This window comes from Pseudopipra pipra, chromosome 1 (genome assembly GCF_036250125.1).
Source record: "Pseudopipra pipra isolate bDixPip1 chromosome 1, bDixPip1.hap1, whole genome shotgun sequence".
Taxonomy (NCBI): domain Eukaryota; kingdom Metazoa; phylum Chordata; class Aves; order Passeriformes; family Pipridae; genus Pseudopipra; species Pseudopipra pipra.
Window position 1 is genome coordinate 109,142,115 of NC_087549.1, and position 14,918 is coordinate 109,157,032.

Here is a 14,918-nt window from a genome sequence, read left to right on the forward strand (position 1 = left end):
TGCTCAGTTCTGTGGCTCATTCTCCCTTCACTTAATTGTTATCAGGCCGCATTAGGCTTTAGGATAAGCCTTTGTTGTTTAAGTGTAGATGATCTATAGAGCTAGTGAAGGAGCAGAGTGGGCTGGTTCTGTTACTGAGAACTTTCAACTTGAGTTTAAAATCTTATGTGTAGTTTCTTACCAAAGGGAAAAAAAAAAAAGGCAAATTTGAATAGGAAATAAATACCAAATAGGAAATACTAAATTCCAGTGGCTCTAAGTCACAACTGGCTAACAGAAGCTGGAAGAACTTGATTTTACCCATTTAGGAACATCTTTTGAAATACAGCCAGTCTATATGACTTCCTTCTAGTCTACAGTTTTTGTTATTTTTGTGGTTTTTTTCCCTAGATGTTATCTGTATCTTTTGTATTCTATATGGTCCAAGATTATGCAGTACCTTATTTAAAATTTATTTACTATTAATTATACAGTATTTTAAATACAAGACTAGTCAAGTGTTGACCAGTTCTCTAGTGACTGTTAAAGACATACTGTTAGTTCACTTACACAATTACTTGCTGCAGTCAGTATTCAAGCCCAAAGAAAAACAGCTGGAAAATGCTATTCTCAAGTCTAAATTCTTTCCCTGCATAATTCAAGAAGGAAACTGTGAAGGCAAAGCATTGTCATGTGCCTGGAAGTGGGCACTAGTAGAATTAGATTTCTGCAGGAACAAAGACAAGAGCCAAAAAACCTGCAGCTCTCATTTCATAAAGAGAGCAAATGTGATTAAAGCCTTCACAGAGTTCTAGCTAGTATCTTACTACAAAGCTTCAGCCTAATCCCAGCCTATTCAACCTGTACTTGGCTCTGACATATATTTACACGCAAGGTTCAGTGAATCAACTCTGTATGTCCTCAAGCTCTGATATATTTGCAAGTTTGCCTCTTTTCTGGTAGAACTAAATTTAAGTCAGTCTTACATGGTTTCAGTTCCCCTTACCCAAAGTAATAAAAACATGATCTGGCCTCTGCTAATTTTTAATGCATCCACTCCTTTTTACAGTTGTTTAAATACATACCTAATTGCAAGTTTAATTTTTGTTGTAAGGGGACCAGTAAGACCTAGGGCAGTGAATTGTGTCAAGCTTTACAGAGAACGGGATCAGATAGATAGTTAATTTGCAAGGGTGAAATAATTTGATAACATCCTTAAGATTATATTTAAGATTTCAAGCACTCCCTGGTTCAAAGCACTACTGCTTTTCACAGTATTTCTCGTTTCACTTCTGAATGCCTCTGTTAAGATGCACAAGCACCTCCCACATGGCAGGACAACCAAGGGGCACCTGTGGACAAACCTGCAGACCACCTAACTTATTAGTCAAGCTAGTGTTTTTCCTTCTCTGTTTCCCATTTCCAGCTACTTTCAAATTGTTTTTTGGATCTGGATTCCTACATGGAAGGAGCTTTTAGGCAGACTCTGAAGTAGGCTCACCCTTAAAACCAGTTTCTTTCCACTTTCTGCTCAACGTTAGCCACATGAAGTTCTGTTTAGTCCCACTTTCAGAAGTATTTAAAGTATCTCCCTCCTACAACATTTCTCAGGAGGACAATTCAGCAAGGGAGAGTTCTTATAACTCAGAGGAGTACCAGACTATAAAATGCAGGGATCATTCCTGATGCCAGGAGGCAGCCTGTATGACATCTGTACCTCTTCACACACCTGCCAAGCTCCAGTATGGAAGGGGCTGGCAAACGGCCTGAACCAGCAGGTGAGAGCGATACTTGGGTCAGTACTGAGTCACAGAACCTCTGACATGGAAGAAAGGACTAACAAAGAAAAGGGGACAGGTATAAAGGTGAAAGAGAAATAGCAGCATCTCTGTGTGCTTTTCTCCCCTTCTGCTCTAAAAACCAGCTCTTCTGTGTCTTGGTCTAACTTGTGAAACCAGGTGCCTCCATTTCAGCAAAGAAAGGATTTAAGCCCTGTACATAAGCCATTACTGAAGTGCTGAAGTATGACTGGTCACCTGAAGCATTACCTGACTTCATCTCTTAAAACAGCAAACTGTACCGAATACACACGTGCACTCTACTGCATTAATATGACCAAAGAGGACAGTAAAAGGCATTACTAATAAAAGGTAATGATGTAATGTAGAACTTAAAGACTATTCAGATCATGTGTTAAGCATCAAGCTAAATCCTGATGCTAAGATTTAGAAAGTGCAAGAAGCACAGCTTCTTTTAATTTTAACTCTGAGCATGTGCTTTTACTGAAGAGAAAAAAATCATTAAGAAACAATCTCCAAAATTTAAGAGTGGGCATATGTTTCATCCAGCTCTCTGGCACAGTATTACACTTGTCAAAATTCATACACACACAAATTATTCAGAGCAGCAAAGGTCACTAACCACAGGTCACATTAGGCAATATGTTATGCTCAGCATTTTTTTTCCCACTTTCTGGTGTGCCTGAGCTTTTAAATTCTCCACTGTGTTTCAGTGTGTGTTTCTAAAGTATCTGAATTGAAAGATGAGAAACCAATTGAGTTTCTTCTCCAGTATTTTCCACCTGTTTCATACAATATGCAAGTGATGTTATTTCCCATATTGTTTTTAAGACAAGAAGACAGCTGTACATCTGCCTTCACTTTAGATAACCGTTCTTCCTTCAGTCTAAACATTCTACTTGATTATGCTCACTTGATCTAGAAAGCGGTGGTGCTTTCTTGGCAATCTACATTAAGACAAAAGATTTTGTAATGTTCTCTGCTACTATTGAGATAAACAATAATTGTGCTTTCATCAATATTAAGTCAATAAATTCAGGCAGGGAAGTAACAAAAAAAAATCTTACTTTACCAGTTGATTTTGGAATATTATTACAAGAGAAGCAATGTATGATTAAGCAATTCTGAACCTATACAGTAGGACTCAAGACAGCTAGACTTCCAAGTTCCATCATAATTAAGATTAAGCCACCTGTGTACAGATGCTGTGCATATATGATGTCAATTTACAGGGAATAAGGTAATCTGAGTAAGGGTCACAATTTAACTATTTAACTGACAGAAGTGACCCACCTCCATATATTTTATGAATCCAAACACTACTTCTAATGTTTGATAAAGAATGGGGTCAAGACCAGAAACAACACAGAAGTAAAGCTCTGTGCCTGCTTCTTTAAGTCAGTCCCTTCTCTACTATAATATTAAAGACTCAAAACACCATGAAGCAATTTGTCATACATCTTTAATCATAATACAATAACGTAGTGTTTCTCCCTTTAATGAATACCCTCCATGTTGCCCTTTTTAATGAAAACTAAATACCTGCAAGAAAGTAAAATTACAGTGCATAAAAAACATGATGTAAATTTATCTTTCAGTGTGTTTGCACAACTACTTGCACATGGTCGGAAATACATTAAAAAGTTTTAGAGAACTGCAGCCGTTCGCTAGACATAAGCTCCATCTCATTCACATCTGAATGTTACTCAAGGCAGTTAAGTTTCCTCCTACTGGAAACACCCATTTACCAAATCATTCTCAGGTAGGTACAACAACAACATTACGGCAGAAGTTTCAAAGTCTTAAAACAGCTCACTATGGCAGAGAACTGGATGTGCAGCAATTCATTTTCATGGCATCCTCGTTTTGACCAGATGTCACAATCCACAGGAACTACATGCTACTTTGAAGCTAAATCTACACCAAAATTTTAGTTGTACCTGAAGGTCTTACTGATGTAAGAGAGGTCTGTGACCTCCTGAACACTTTAATCAATTCACAATGAGCAGCACCCCATAGGGAATAAGAAGTCACACTAGAGGATCCTCTTGTCCTAAATTTGCAAAAAGCAGCATCCACCATCAGTTTAAATGGAAGACGAATTTCAAAAAGACTGCCAGTGAATTACAAGCAGCCACCAATATCAAAAACAAATGCCTGCAAGTGTCTTCTGGTGGGGTTAAATTATTAAAATAATAAAGCTTTTTGAGCAGACCAAACTTTAAACAGGTTGGATGTATTTTATTTTTCAAGCAGCACAAGAAAAATCAAATACATTACTCGTATGTTCAATCATCAAGCAATAGTTTCTATGTTTAAAAACAGCATTCACGCCTTCACTTTTACAATTAAATACTGCCACATAAGTTTCTCTGCTTAGTAATAATTTGTATGGAAATCAGAAGCTTGTTTAGGCAAAATATTATATTTAATTACAAAGGTGCTTAAAACAGATGTACAAGGTCAAACAAGTGCAGTGTACTAGAACACTGACCTAAAAAGTCTAATTACATTGTGACATTTGAGGAAACTGGTGTCAGATGTGCACAGGAATCAAGGTTATGACATGAAAATGATTGATAAAAGATGCCAAACTCTTTACTCAAATGAAATATTAGGTCAGCAATACTCGAATCTTAGGGGGCTTTGGGGACTTACATCTCATACCTATGCTCAATAGGCAGTTCCTCAAATGCTGGCACATACAAAAAGCTGAAGCTGATGCCTTTGATGACAGAAAGTTGAGAGGTGTGCTATTGCATTACCTGTAAGTCAGTGTGTGCTGCATGTTGACAGCCAGAAATACCATTGCAACATCAAATCACAACAGAGCTGTAACAATACCTTCACAGTTGACTGATTTAAAGGCACTATCACCAATTCACTTAGGACCCACTGTTTCTTACAGCGCAGAAATGCATGTCAGGGTCTTTGTAATGGAAGTCAACTGCCTAAATCTTTCTGAATAATTAATAATGCCTGCACTGGAAATTTTAAAACAGAGGAGAGGAAAATAGCTTGCATTTGCATTAGATTTAACTAAAGATGTTACAAACATTAAATTAAGAAGAGAACTACATGAGAACTAGAACCTCAGTGGCTGCATGCCTTCCTACAGAAAAGTAAGCTTAAGCAAATATCAAAGAGCAAACAGATGTTAATGAAGACCACTAATTATGAAGATCACTTCATCTCCACCCACTCCATGAATCTTAATCACTGTATGAGTTTAAATCCAAGATCAGTTTGCTAGCAGGATGCTGGTTCTTAAAAAGATTGAAAATTAATACAAATTTTTTATTCTGTCATTTCTAAAGAAAGGAAAATACTCTTAATCAGGTCGTATGTTTGGCTCCACAACAGAGACAGCTGGGACAGTGGGAATAAGACTGCAGAGAAAGATCTGTCCTTGCCCATAAGAGAAATACTGTGAAGTATCGTGACAGAGCTGCTGTACAAAGCAACTAGTGCTAAGCTATGTGTCAGCTTAGCACTCCAGTTGCCACCTCGTTCTGCCTTTCCTCAGACTAATCCACCACAAAACAAACAAATGAACAAAAGTCAGCTTTCTAGTATTCCTAGGCCAGCAAGGGAGTTTGTCAGAGTAAGGGGAATGCTGAGAGCTAATACATCTTCCATATAAATTTGGAGCACAGGAGAATTCTACAGAGAAAACGCACGTGAGGAGGTGAAAAAAACAAGGATATTGAAAAGGGATCCTTAAAGGTCCTATTTCTACACCTTGTAAATACCAACCACTTGCCTGGCTTCTAGAACTCACCACCCTGAGGCCCTAAGCCTAAATCTACCTAGTGTGCCTTAAGTTGCTGAAGTTAAGTTTTATAGGTGCTTAAGTACTTTATGAACCTTTCCGCAGTCTTCAGGACACCATAAACCCCGACCATTTAAATCCCAGACAGCAGACAATATGTTTGTCATTTCACAAAAGCAAGGGATTATTTTTGGTTATTTTCTTATCTGCATGCTGAATCAGAAAGCTCTAGACTCACCACGGATAAAGACAGCTTTAGTCTTACTTCACTGCATATAAAGTAATACCTAGTCTTTGAAAAGATACAAATGTCTATTACAGAGTTGTGGAATAAAACAGAAAAGAGCATCAGAAGTGTTAGAAGATATACAAATACACACAGAGACTAGGAGCAATAGATACATCTTACTTCTTGTGTCAGAAGCAGTAAATTAATAGAGCTTTAGGGGCCTTTTTTGCCCTTCTCAAATCAAACTACTCAAACTAGCTGTATACTTTCAGGTTTGCCACAGTCATTCTATCTAATTTGTCCTGGAAAAAAAATTAATGCAGGCTTTAAACCAGATCCTGCATTTTCAAATCACTGTTCGAAGCAATAAAACTGAAAACCATGTTGCTGGATGGTGACAGCGTGATGCAAATGTAGCTTTTCTATTACCTTTACAAATGCACATAAGAAATTAGAACATAATTTCTTAAAACACGTTACATTCAAGCCTTCTTGTTTATCTCTTGTACAGCTGCTGCATTTCATTTGAGGAATAGGAGAAATAACCACGACTAGAAATCTTGGCCCCAGAAAAGAACATGGCAAAATGCTGACAAGATACCAGTGAGGCAATAAACTAAGAGCCTTTTGGTAAAGAAAAGTTGGAACACTTGATAATGTAATGTAGAAAATGTTAACAGCTACCATGTGGGGATGTCAGAAGGCATACAGAGGCACACACATTGCAAGAAAACAGGAAATAATCTCCCTTGGAATCAAGACATGTAGGAAGTGCAATACGCTTGCATACAGAAGACACAGCATGCATGTCACATAGGAAAAACAGAATTGTGCCACATCTTTTCAAACACATTTCTTCACACAAGGATACGAACTGAGACAGTTTAGTTACTCTCTCAGTTCTAGTGTTACTCTCCTTATGAAAAAAGTAGTTATCCAAATGGATCGTTCCCTGAGTCGACACAGAAAATCGATATAGCTGATTTTCATTTGGAAGAATCTTCATCACTTTAGTATGGGGAAAAAAAAAAAGCCACGCAGACTTTGCTACTGCTCTAGTTCTGGGTGGGTTTAGTACTTTGTATTCATATGTATCAAACTACACTGATGTTGTAATTACATCCTAACAGAGCGAGACCTCACAAAACTTTCTAAGATCCATTCCCAATTTGGGAGAAATGTTTTGTAATACTTTCCCTGAAGAGATCTCTCCAACTGGAATCCCATTCGTGTCCCAGGGTAAAAACAACACAGCAAAAACATATGCAAAGTTATGAAGGCCTACTGTATAACATGAAAAAAAAAATACTGATTTTGCAACTGTCACGTAAATTTGGAGACACAAAGAGAGCCAGAGCCAGATTAATTCAAACAATGCTACATGGATACAGAGGATAAAGGAAAAAAACCCCTTGTCAGCCACAGTCTTACTCTGCACCTTGTTGAGTTTAGTTTGCAGGTGAAAGTGAGAAAGTTCCACCTGGCTTGGAACCCTTTAAGGGTTGCAGAGATTCTCTCAAATCCAACCTGAAAGAGGAATCAGTATTTATATTCTGCTTATTTCTAACAAGAATTCACAAACAACTGGCTATCTGGATTGAAAAATATAACTAGTTTACATAAATATTTTCAACATCCAAGAAAATGTACAAATCTGAAGTCAAACACATTTGGCTTGCAACAAGCCCTGTTTGCTAATGTCTTTATAAAGGCTCAGTTTTAAAGAGAAGTAGTCATCTTAAATATAAGCCAATATACTGCAAATGCCATCCCATTGTACGGAGACACTCACCATTCTTCTATACTTCTAGTGAAACTGAATAATAACATCCCACACCTGCTCGCAAACAACATATTTTGGTCCTGGGTAGTTAATCTCCAATCCTGCATTTCGGAGCAGTCTTTTTACAGCTCAGAGAAAGCATTGCACCTGAAATAGTCAGCAGCATTATGAAAAACCAGCACTTAGTCCCCAAGGCTTTGGGGTGACTGCGTGAAAGTGGAAAACCAGGATGACATGGCTGATTTCGCGCTTGTGAAGGCTCCTCCAACAGACTGACCTGCAATACAAACCAAAGATCCACAGTGAAGTGTTATCATTACTGAGGTATTACAAAGAAATATTAAAACAAAATTTAAAATTGCACAATCAGTTGTCCAATTTGGGATTTAAAATCCAATTCCAGAATCTGTGTCAGAAAACATTCAAAGAACTTGAACACAGTAGCTCAGCAGAAATGGCCTATGATGTCCTTTGTCCAGGAAGGCTTGCTAGACTTTGGGCCAAAAGGCATTCCCTGCCAGAGTGTACAACAGCAAAAAGAGAAGACAGACTCCAATGGGAAAAAAGAGGAAGTTAAACAATTTTTGGCAAAGCCATTGCCAAACAACTATCAAATCCTTTAATGGGTGGACTCTCATTATCTCGCACTGCAAGATGACAATGTGATGTCAAATCCCTGATGTCAAAGCCCCTGTTGAAATGCAACAAATGCTTTCCCAGAAAATTAGAGACAGCTGCAAAATCTGCAGAAACTGACACATGGATTATTTCTGATTTCACCCAGCTCTAGATAGTTCCAGTCGAAGTAATATAAAAATTGAGAATAAAAATTGAGAATAATTTAATGCAGAAGGTGGTGTGGTCTAAGGATTTCCAGATTACATGAAACCTCTGCCCTGAACATCTCTTCCCATATTCATCTCCAGGCCACAACGAAAAAAGGAATGTACACTAATTTCTTGTCTAGCTGCCTCTCTTTCCACTATTACACAATATATGGGGCCTCAATCAGCAGCTCTACCCTTCAAAATGTTGCTCCGGTTTGTGTGTATGTCATAAAGTACATTTGGATTAAACCAAAATATAACTGAGAAACAGGATGCTTCTTCAAAAGAGATATGGCTTAGATGCAAGCTGATTTTAAATACATTTCTTACCTACAGCTCTTCCTGTTTGTACAACATTTCGGCTGGTGGAAACCATCACATTTCCAATCTTCTTTCCACGTTCACTGTTTTGCACAGAGCTAATCAAGAGAGATACTGAAGACTGTTAGTTCACTGACTTCTTATTACTCCCAGGTGTAAATAAAACACATAATTAAAGTATGTATCATTACGCACAGATTTACATAGCATGTATATATATAGTTCACATATATGATCAAGCCCATAGTTCCTGCGAGCATCTTATCCACATAGATCAGTTAGGAAAGCTTCTCAGAGGAAGAAAAGATGCTGTCAAAACATCCAATGGTTCACTCTTATAAGGCACACTTTGAACCTTTCACAGAATCACAGATGCAATAAGGCTGGAAAAGATCTCTGAGATTATTGAGTCCAACCTATGACCAAACATCACTGTGTCACCTAGACCATGGCACTAAGTGCCACATCCAGTCCCTCCTTAAACACCTCCAGGGACTGGGACTCCACCACCTCCCTGGGCATCCATTCCAATGTCTAATCACCCTTTCCTAAATGTTTACCAAGATGCATTATGTTCTAAATTACAAAGTCAGATTTGCAATTTTGAGAAGTTTTAGCCCCAGTATACAACCTTTAAACAAAACAGTGTTACTGATCAGCCTTTTCTTTCTAAAGAGAGTCTACTTTGTATCTTTCTCTAAGATGAAATTTTTGATCAAGGACAGTTTACACTCATGCTTTTGTTAAAGAAGTGCAAAAAAAAATGACAGACCATCATCATTTGGAAAGAAAAGCACAAAAGCAATCAGTTCTACTGCACAAGTACAATAATTTGAAAATAATCTGATCGTTTTAAATTGTGACTTTCAAGCCCACATTTCAGGCTTTGCAAACCTGTTAATGTGAAACTTAAAAACACATCATGCCACATTCTTTTCCCACTTTCAGAATCTTCAGTGTGGATGGAAAAAGCAGAAAGAATAGAACACACCAAAACGAAGTTTAGGTTCAGTTTGCAAAAGCAAGTAATTTTGATGAGTATCTGATAGCAAAGTCCCACCTGGAGAACAAAAGCACTGTTGTAAAAATACATATTATTAGAAGCACACTAGGAACTACTGGTCTCACCCTACCCAGAAGAGTTAGTAACCTGCCTTTCAAACACAAAAATAGGGCAACATTATAGACACCTACACATCTTTCACATTAAAAGTCTTTCTACAAGGATTATCCTTTAATAATAAGAGCTGCTATCAGCATGCACCTTCTTGAAGGCAATTACCTTGAGATTAATCTTGACTCATTTGCATTCTCAATCGCCATCACGGAAATTTAATCTGTCACTGGTCAGCAAAAGCAACAGAAAGATTCAGCGAGCTGAAGTCTGAACCTTTTTATTCCTCGAGCTGTTCTCTGTTAGCATGTGGTTTAGGTCTACCCACAGTGCATTGGAATTAATGTTTCCACAGCTGAGGCAGGCACAGAGTCAGCAGCGTGTATGTACTGCTGATTTACAGGCATCTTAAGGAACCAGTCTCTAAATGTTTTATGGTCAACACAGTTAAGTGAGAAAACAATCCGTTTTGCTTGGTGCATAAACCCAGGACTGAATTCTGGCTTCAGTTAGAGATGAACAGCCATGGCAATAACAAGCACCACTAAGTTTTAGACTTGTGAATACTACAGGACCTGAGACCAATGTAAAGTTCAGCTAAGTCTGGTGCAATAAGGAATTATGCAAAACTCATTTTAAACTTGTAACCTGAAGAAGTTGAACGACGTCTCAGTACGCATACAGTGAACTTTGAGAGTTTTAGAACAACGCTGTATTAAAAACCACTTAATTAAAAAAAAAAAGCTGGTGTCTCCTAATAATGTCAATGTACAGAAAATCACTCATGGAAGTTTTAAGAGCTTAAGCTTTAGCTTACAAATTAAAAATAAATATACAAAAGCCTTATAATTGCAACACAAAAAAAATCCAGGCTCTAATATGTAAAGTCCAACATAAAATATTACATTAGCTTTTTTTTTATTATTTATTTCAGGCAAGTGTTTCATCTTTAGATGTGGTGATGTTTTGCAAGAGAATGTTGTGTACAGTTTCATGGACATGGCCAATTTGAATCATTATCTTGGTTAGTTCATCATAGCAACAGTTATGCAGTTTAGTAATATTTGACCACACTTTAAAAAAATACGAATCAAAGTACTTTATACTTACTGTGACAATCTTAACTTAACATCTGATACAGAGTACTGTCCCTGGAATGGGTGGCTAGAAGAAGAGGAAAAACCCGAGAAAACATTAAATATTTATTTTTTTCATGATGACTCTGTATCAATAGTTATTAGCTGTTCTCCTATCTGTGCCTTACCAAAACAAGTTTTAAAAATATTTTGCAGATTTACTACTCTATCACTTCACAGAAGGCTAGGTTCCAGTGACAACTCAAACATAGATTTCTTATGAACTACCTATAAGGTGCCTTCTATTTACAGACCAGATATTAACAATCTTTTCAACACTAAGTCAAAAGCACCTTCCTTCAGCAACACAGAGCAAATAAAAAGCATCCCTTAAGTAGATCAAAAGAGCTTTGTAGGTCTAAAGAAAAATCTTTTTCAGACTACAGCAGCTGACAAACTAAAAGCAAACAAAATTCCCTGTAGTACAGTAGTAACTCACATTAAACAAAACCCATGCACAGCCAACAGTGCTACCAAGCCTGACATGGCCTAATCTTTCAGTGAAAATACACATAAACCAATCTAAAGTAGGGAAGATGCAACAGAAAACAGCCAGGTCCCCTCCATACCCATCAGAGACAACCCTGGACACAGCTACTCCCTGTACACCTGGAAGCAATTAATAAAAAGGAGAACCATCTGAGGACAATTCCTGAGGAATGACAAACTTCTATAGCTGGGGACAGCCAACAATCAACTTGAATAAGTTTCACTGACTCTGGATATAATTTTCTTCATAAAAAGAATTAGAGTAAATGCTAAAAAGTTTCCTTACCTGGAATTTACCTCTGCAAGAGCCGGATGCTTGTTGCTATTCCATACTCTGTAGTTGTGGGTATTTTTCCAGGCTGCTACAAATGTTGTTCCGAAGTCTGACAAAGTTTTTTCATTGTCTGATAAATTAAAATAAAGATGAAAATTTGCAGAAATTCATTAGAGATGTAATTACAAGACAAATTATTTTCTTGCAAAGAATAATTTTATTTTTCCAAGCTCTTATCAAGTCAAAGACAATTAGAACTCCAGTTCTAAGAACTGGGCACTTCAAAAGTGTTTTATTTTTATTTTAAAGTATTCAAAATATACAATTCCAGGACAAGAGGGGAAAAAAAAAAGCTTAAAAAATAGTTGTCTTATTTTTAGTTCATTTATAAAGCTCTACGTAAAGAGCTCTACTGGCAAAAAAAAGTCATCCAAACATATGTCTGTCAGAATGGCCACACAGTAACCAAGAACAAAAACTCCATTTGTATTGGTCTTGGTCAGATACACTGGGTTTTGCTGTACTATGTTGTAACTCATTCAAATTTAGTAACCCACAAATCTACTCCAAAACTACAGTAGGAACTACTGTGGAATAAACTTATCATAACAATGACCTTTTAAAACACTGAAGAGTTTAATTTTAGAGCCAGACAGTGAAATAGTATGAGTTCCCAGAAAACCCAGATATTTCATATCAACCAGGTAATCACCTTTAAGTATTAATGTTGTCAGACCAAGAACTTGGCAGCTTCCAGATTTTAAAATCAAGTTCTCAATCTCATGTCTTCTCAAAAATATCACAGAACAAAAATCTGAACTTGTTAATTGGTGTGAATAGAGAAAAATCTGATAAGAATGAAGTTAACATGGTGAGTTCTGGGCAAACTAAATATTTTCCACAAATAAAACACTGATTCTTTTACTTATATTTGCACAAAAGGCTGGAACATAGAGAATTCCCTCTGAGCTAAAACAAAAAAACGTTGAGCCCCAGTAAACACAAGCTTATAAAGCCTGCAGATGAAACCTTTCACTTATGTGAATCTCTGCTTAGGAACATGGCAAGAAGGGAAAAAGGCTGGAATGGTCTAGTAAAACTTCCTGAAGACAGCCACTTAACTTCATGTCTCCTTGAATCCAATTAGTTTCCCAAAATTAACTTCAGGTTGCAATACAGTCTACAAGACACTCAAGTTCCTAACAGTCTCATCATATATGGGGTTTCAGGTACTTCTACTTAGGAGGAAAACTTAATTAAATCAAGGAGGAGACAGTCTAAGAAGAAAGTGTCTGTAAGGCTGTGAAGTAAGAATTAGTAATAAGCTTGTCAAGGAATAACAAGGATAGCCAAGGGCAACTGAAAAAGCAGCCAAAAATGAAACTTTAGGCAGAGGAAGATCCAATGACAGGCCACACATTTACAGCAACAGAGCAAACACTTAGTACATCCACCCCAACCTCCATCCATAAACAAGGTATCTGTTCTACCTGGTTGTAGCACAGCAGCAAGCAGTGCATGAAGATAAGCACTGAACTGAGCCCTGATCCACTCATCTCCTCCTTCCCATCCAGTGCCATCAAGGAAAACATCATCTCTGTTCTCAGTTACATGCTTCACTAAGTAATCTGAAAATCTCAGGTCAGCAGTTGTTGGGTTCAGGATCTTACGGAGTTCTGGATCATGGATTTGTACATGAGCATCTTCTATCTGTTTGAAACAATTCCAAGGGTAAACATTTATCTAAATAAAACTGCTTACACATACTTATATTGCTATCTAAATCTAAATCCTCATTCCCCCAACACATCAAGAAGAAACAAATGCCAAGGGAACAATGAATTTACTGTTCTCAGAAAGTCAGATACTGCCCTGATATATCCAGAATCTGATCATTTCCTTGGCGCAGAGTAAAAGCCGCTATTTGACAGGATTTGGCAGAGGAAGTTTGGTATTCAGGTGTATTTCCCTAGAGGCCCTTTGATTATCACCTCAATTTATTAAGTTGATTATCTATATGGAGCTACCTTAGGCTACTAAATGCTGATTACACAGTTGTGTCTATTTGCTAGAAGTGCCACAGATACTTTTTATTTTTATTTGTTATTTTTATTTATTTTTATTTTTACTATTTCATTTAGATACTATTTTTTTACCCTCTCGGTTAAATCAGAAGGAAGCCAATATCAATATCTGCATCTGCTTCTGAGCTGCAAGCACGTATTTTGGAAGACCTTAATACAAAGCCACGAAAAAAACCCATGACACGAAAAATAAAACTACACCAGCAACAAAAGAAAATTTAACAAGTGCCCTGCAAATTCAAATTTTGGAATATATCTAAAAACACAGTTTATGTAACCCTACCCCTTCGAATCATAGATATTCAATAACCTTCTGCATTTAAGAATTTATTTCATATGGAAGTAATTCAAAATTTGGGCATGCACGTGAAGCTTTAAAGGTGTGTTTAAAATGCAACCCCTGCCTCGGCCCTGCCCCTCAGGTTCCAGAAGTGCAAATGCCAAGATCCATACTTCCACAATTGCGTCACTCAGATGTTTCTGCTGACGGAACAGGATGTTGGTCGCTCCCGCAACAAAGCCGCGGACTGTGACATCTGACAGGAGATGATGCTGCTGCAGCGCCATGTATGGCAAACAGAGGTACCCCTAGAGTGACACACACATTTAGAGAATTAACATTAAAAAAATAATAGGCAATATTCCGAGTTTTTCCTAATAAGAGCCAGCACATTTCACCCAGAACGAACCTTAGTTATTACAGTTCCAGCCACAATTATCTATTGTTTTGCTACACTGTATTTACAAAGCAAAGCCACCAGATAACACATGAATTAGATTTTTCAAGCGACTGTTTTGCCTTTCAGTCTCAGGACTGAAACTGAAATACAATGCAAAGGATGAGAATCAAATGTGTTTATAAAGCAACGGAATAAGCAGCATAAGAACAATAATAAGCAACAAGAGTAAGGTCTCAGGTCAGTTCAGAGACAAGAAGTCAGTGGAAGTAAGGATTCATCTCTCAAGTTCTGGTGGTTGTGAGGAACGTAATGCAGGAAAGCTACAGACTGCTATCCACATTTTGTGGGTGGAGATTTCCAGACACCAGAGACAGCAATTAAGTTTTGATAAGCATATGCATGCCTGCTTTAAGAAGGAGCAGGACAGAAAG

At 37.4% G+C, this 14,918-nt stretch overlaps 1 protein-coding gene across 2 annotated transcripts in view; it reads right to left on the reverse strand.

Annotated features, from left to right (window-relative positions):
- Positions 1-3,998: 3,998 nt before the first annotated feature.
- The window catches only part of AVL9 (AVL9 cell migration associated), a 41,662-nt gene continuing 30,742 nt past the window's right edge, over positions 3,999-14,918 (reverse strand). For both annotated transcript variants that reach the window (XM_064670433.1, XM_064670444.1), the window contains exons 11-16: positions 14,261-14,395; positions 13,214-13,433; positions 11,736-11,853; positions 10,935-10,988; positions 8,720-8,808; positions 3,999-7,839 (exon numbers count right to left, since the gene is read on the reverse strand). In XM_064670433.1, coding sequence (XP_064526503.1) covers positions 7,745-7,839; positions 8,720-8,808; positions 10,935-10,988; positions 11,736-11,853; positions 13,214-13,433; positions 14,261-14,395 — 711 coding nt within the window. In that variant the 3' untranslated portion in view covers positions 3,999-7,744. The remainder of the gene's footprint in view (positions 7,840-8,719; positions 8,809-10,934; positions 10,989-11,735; positions 11,854-13,213; positions 13,434-14,260; positions 14,396-14,918) is intronic.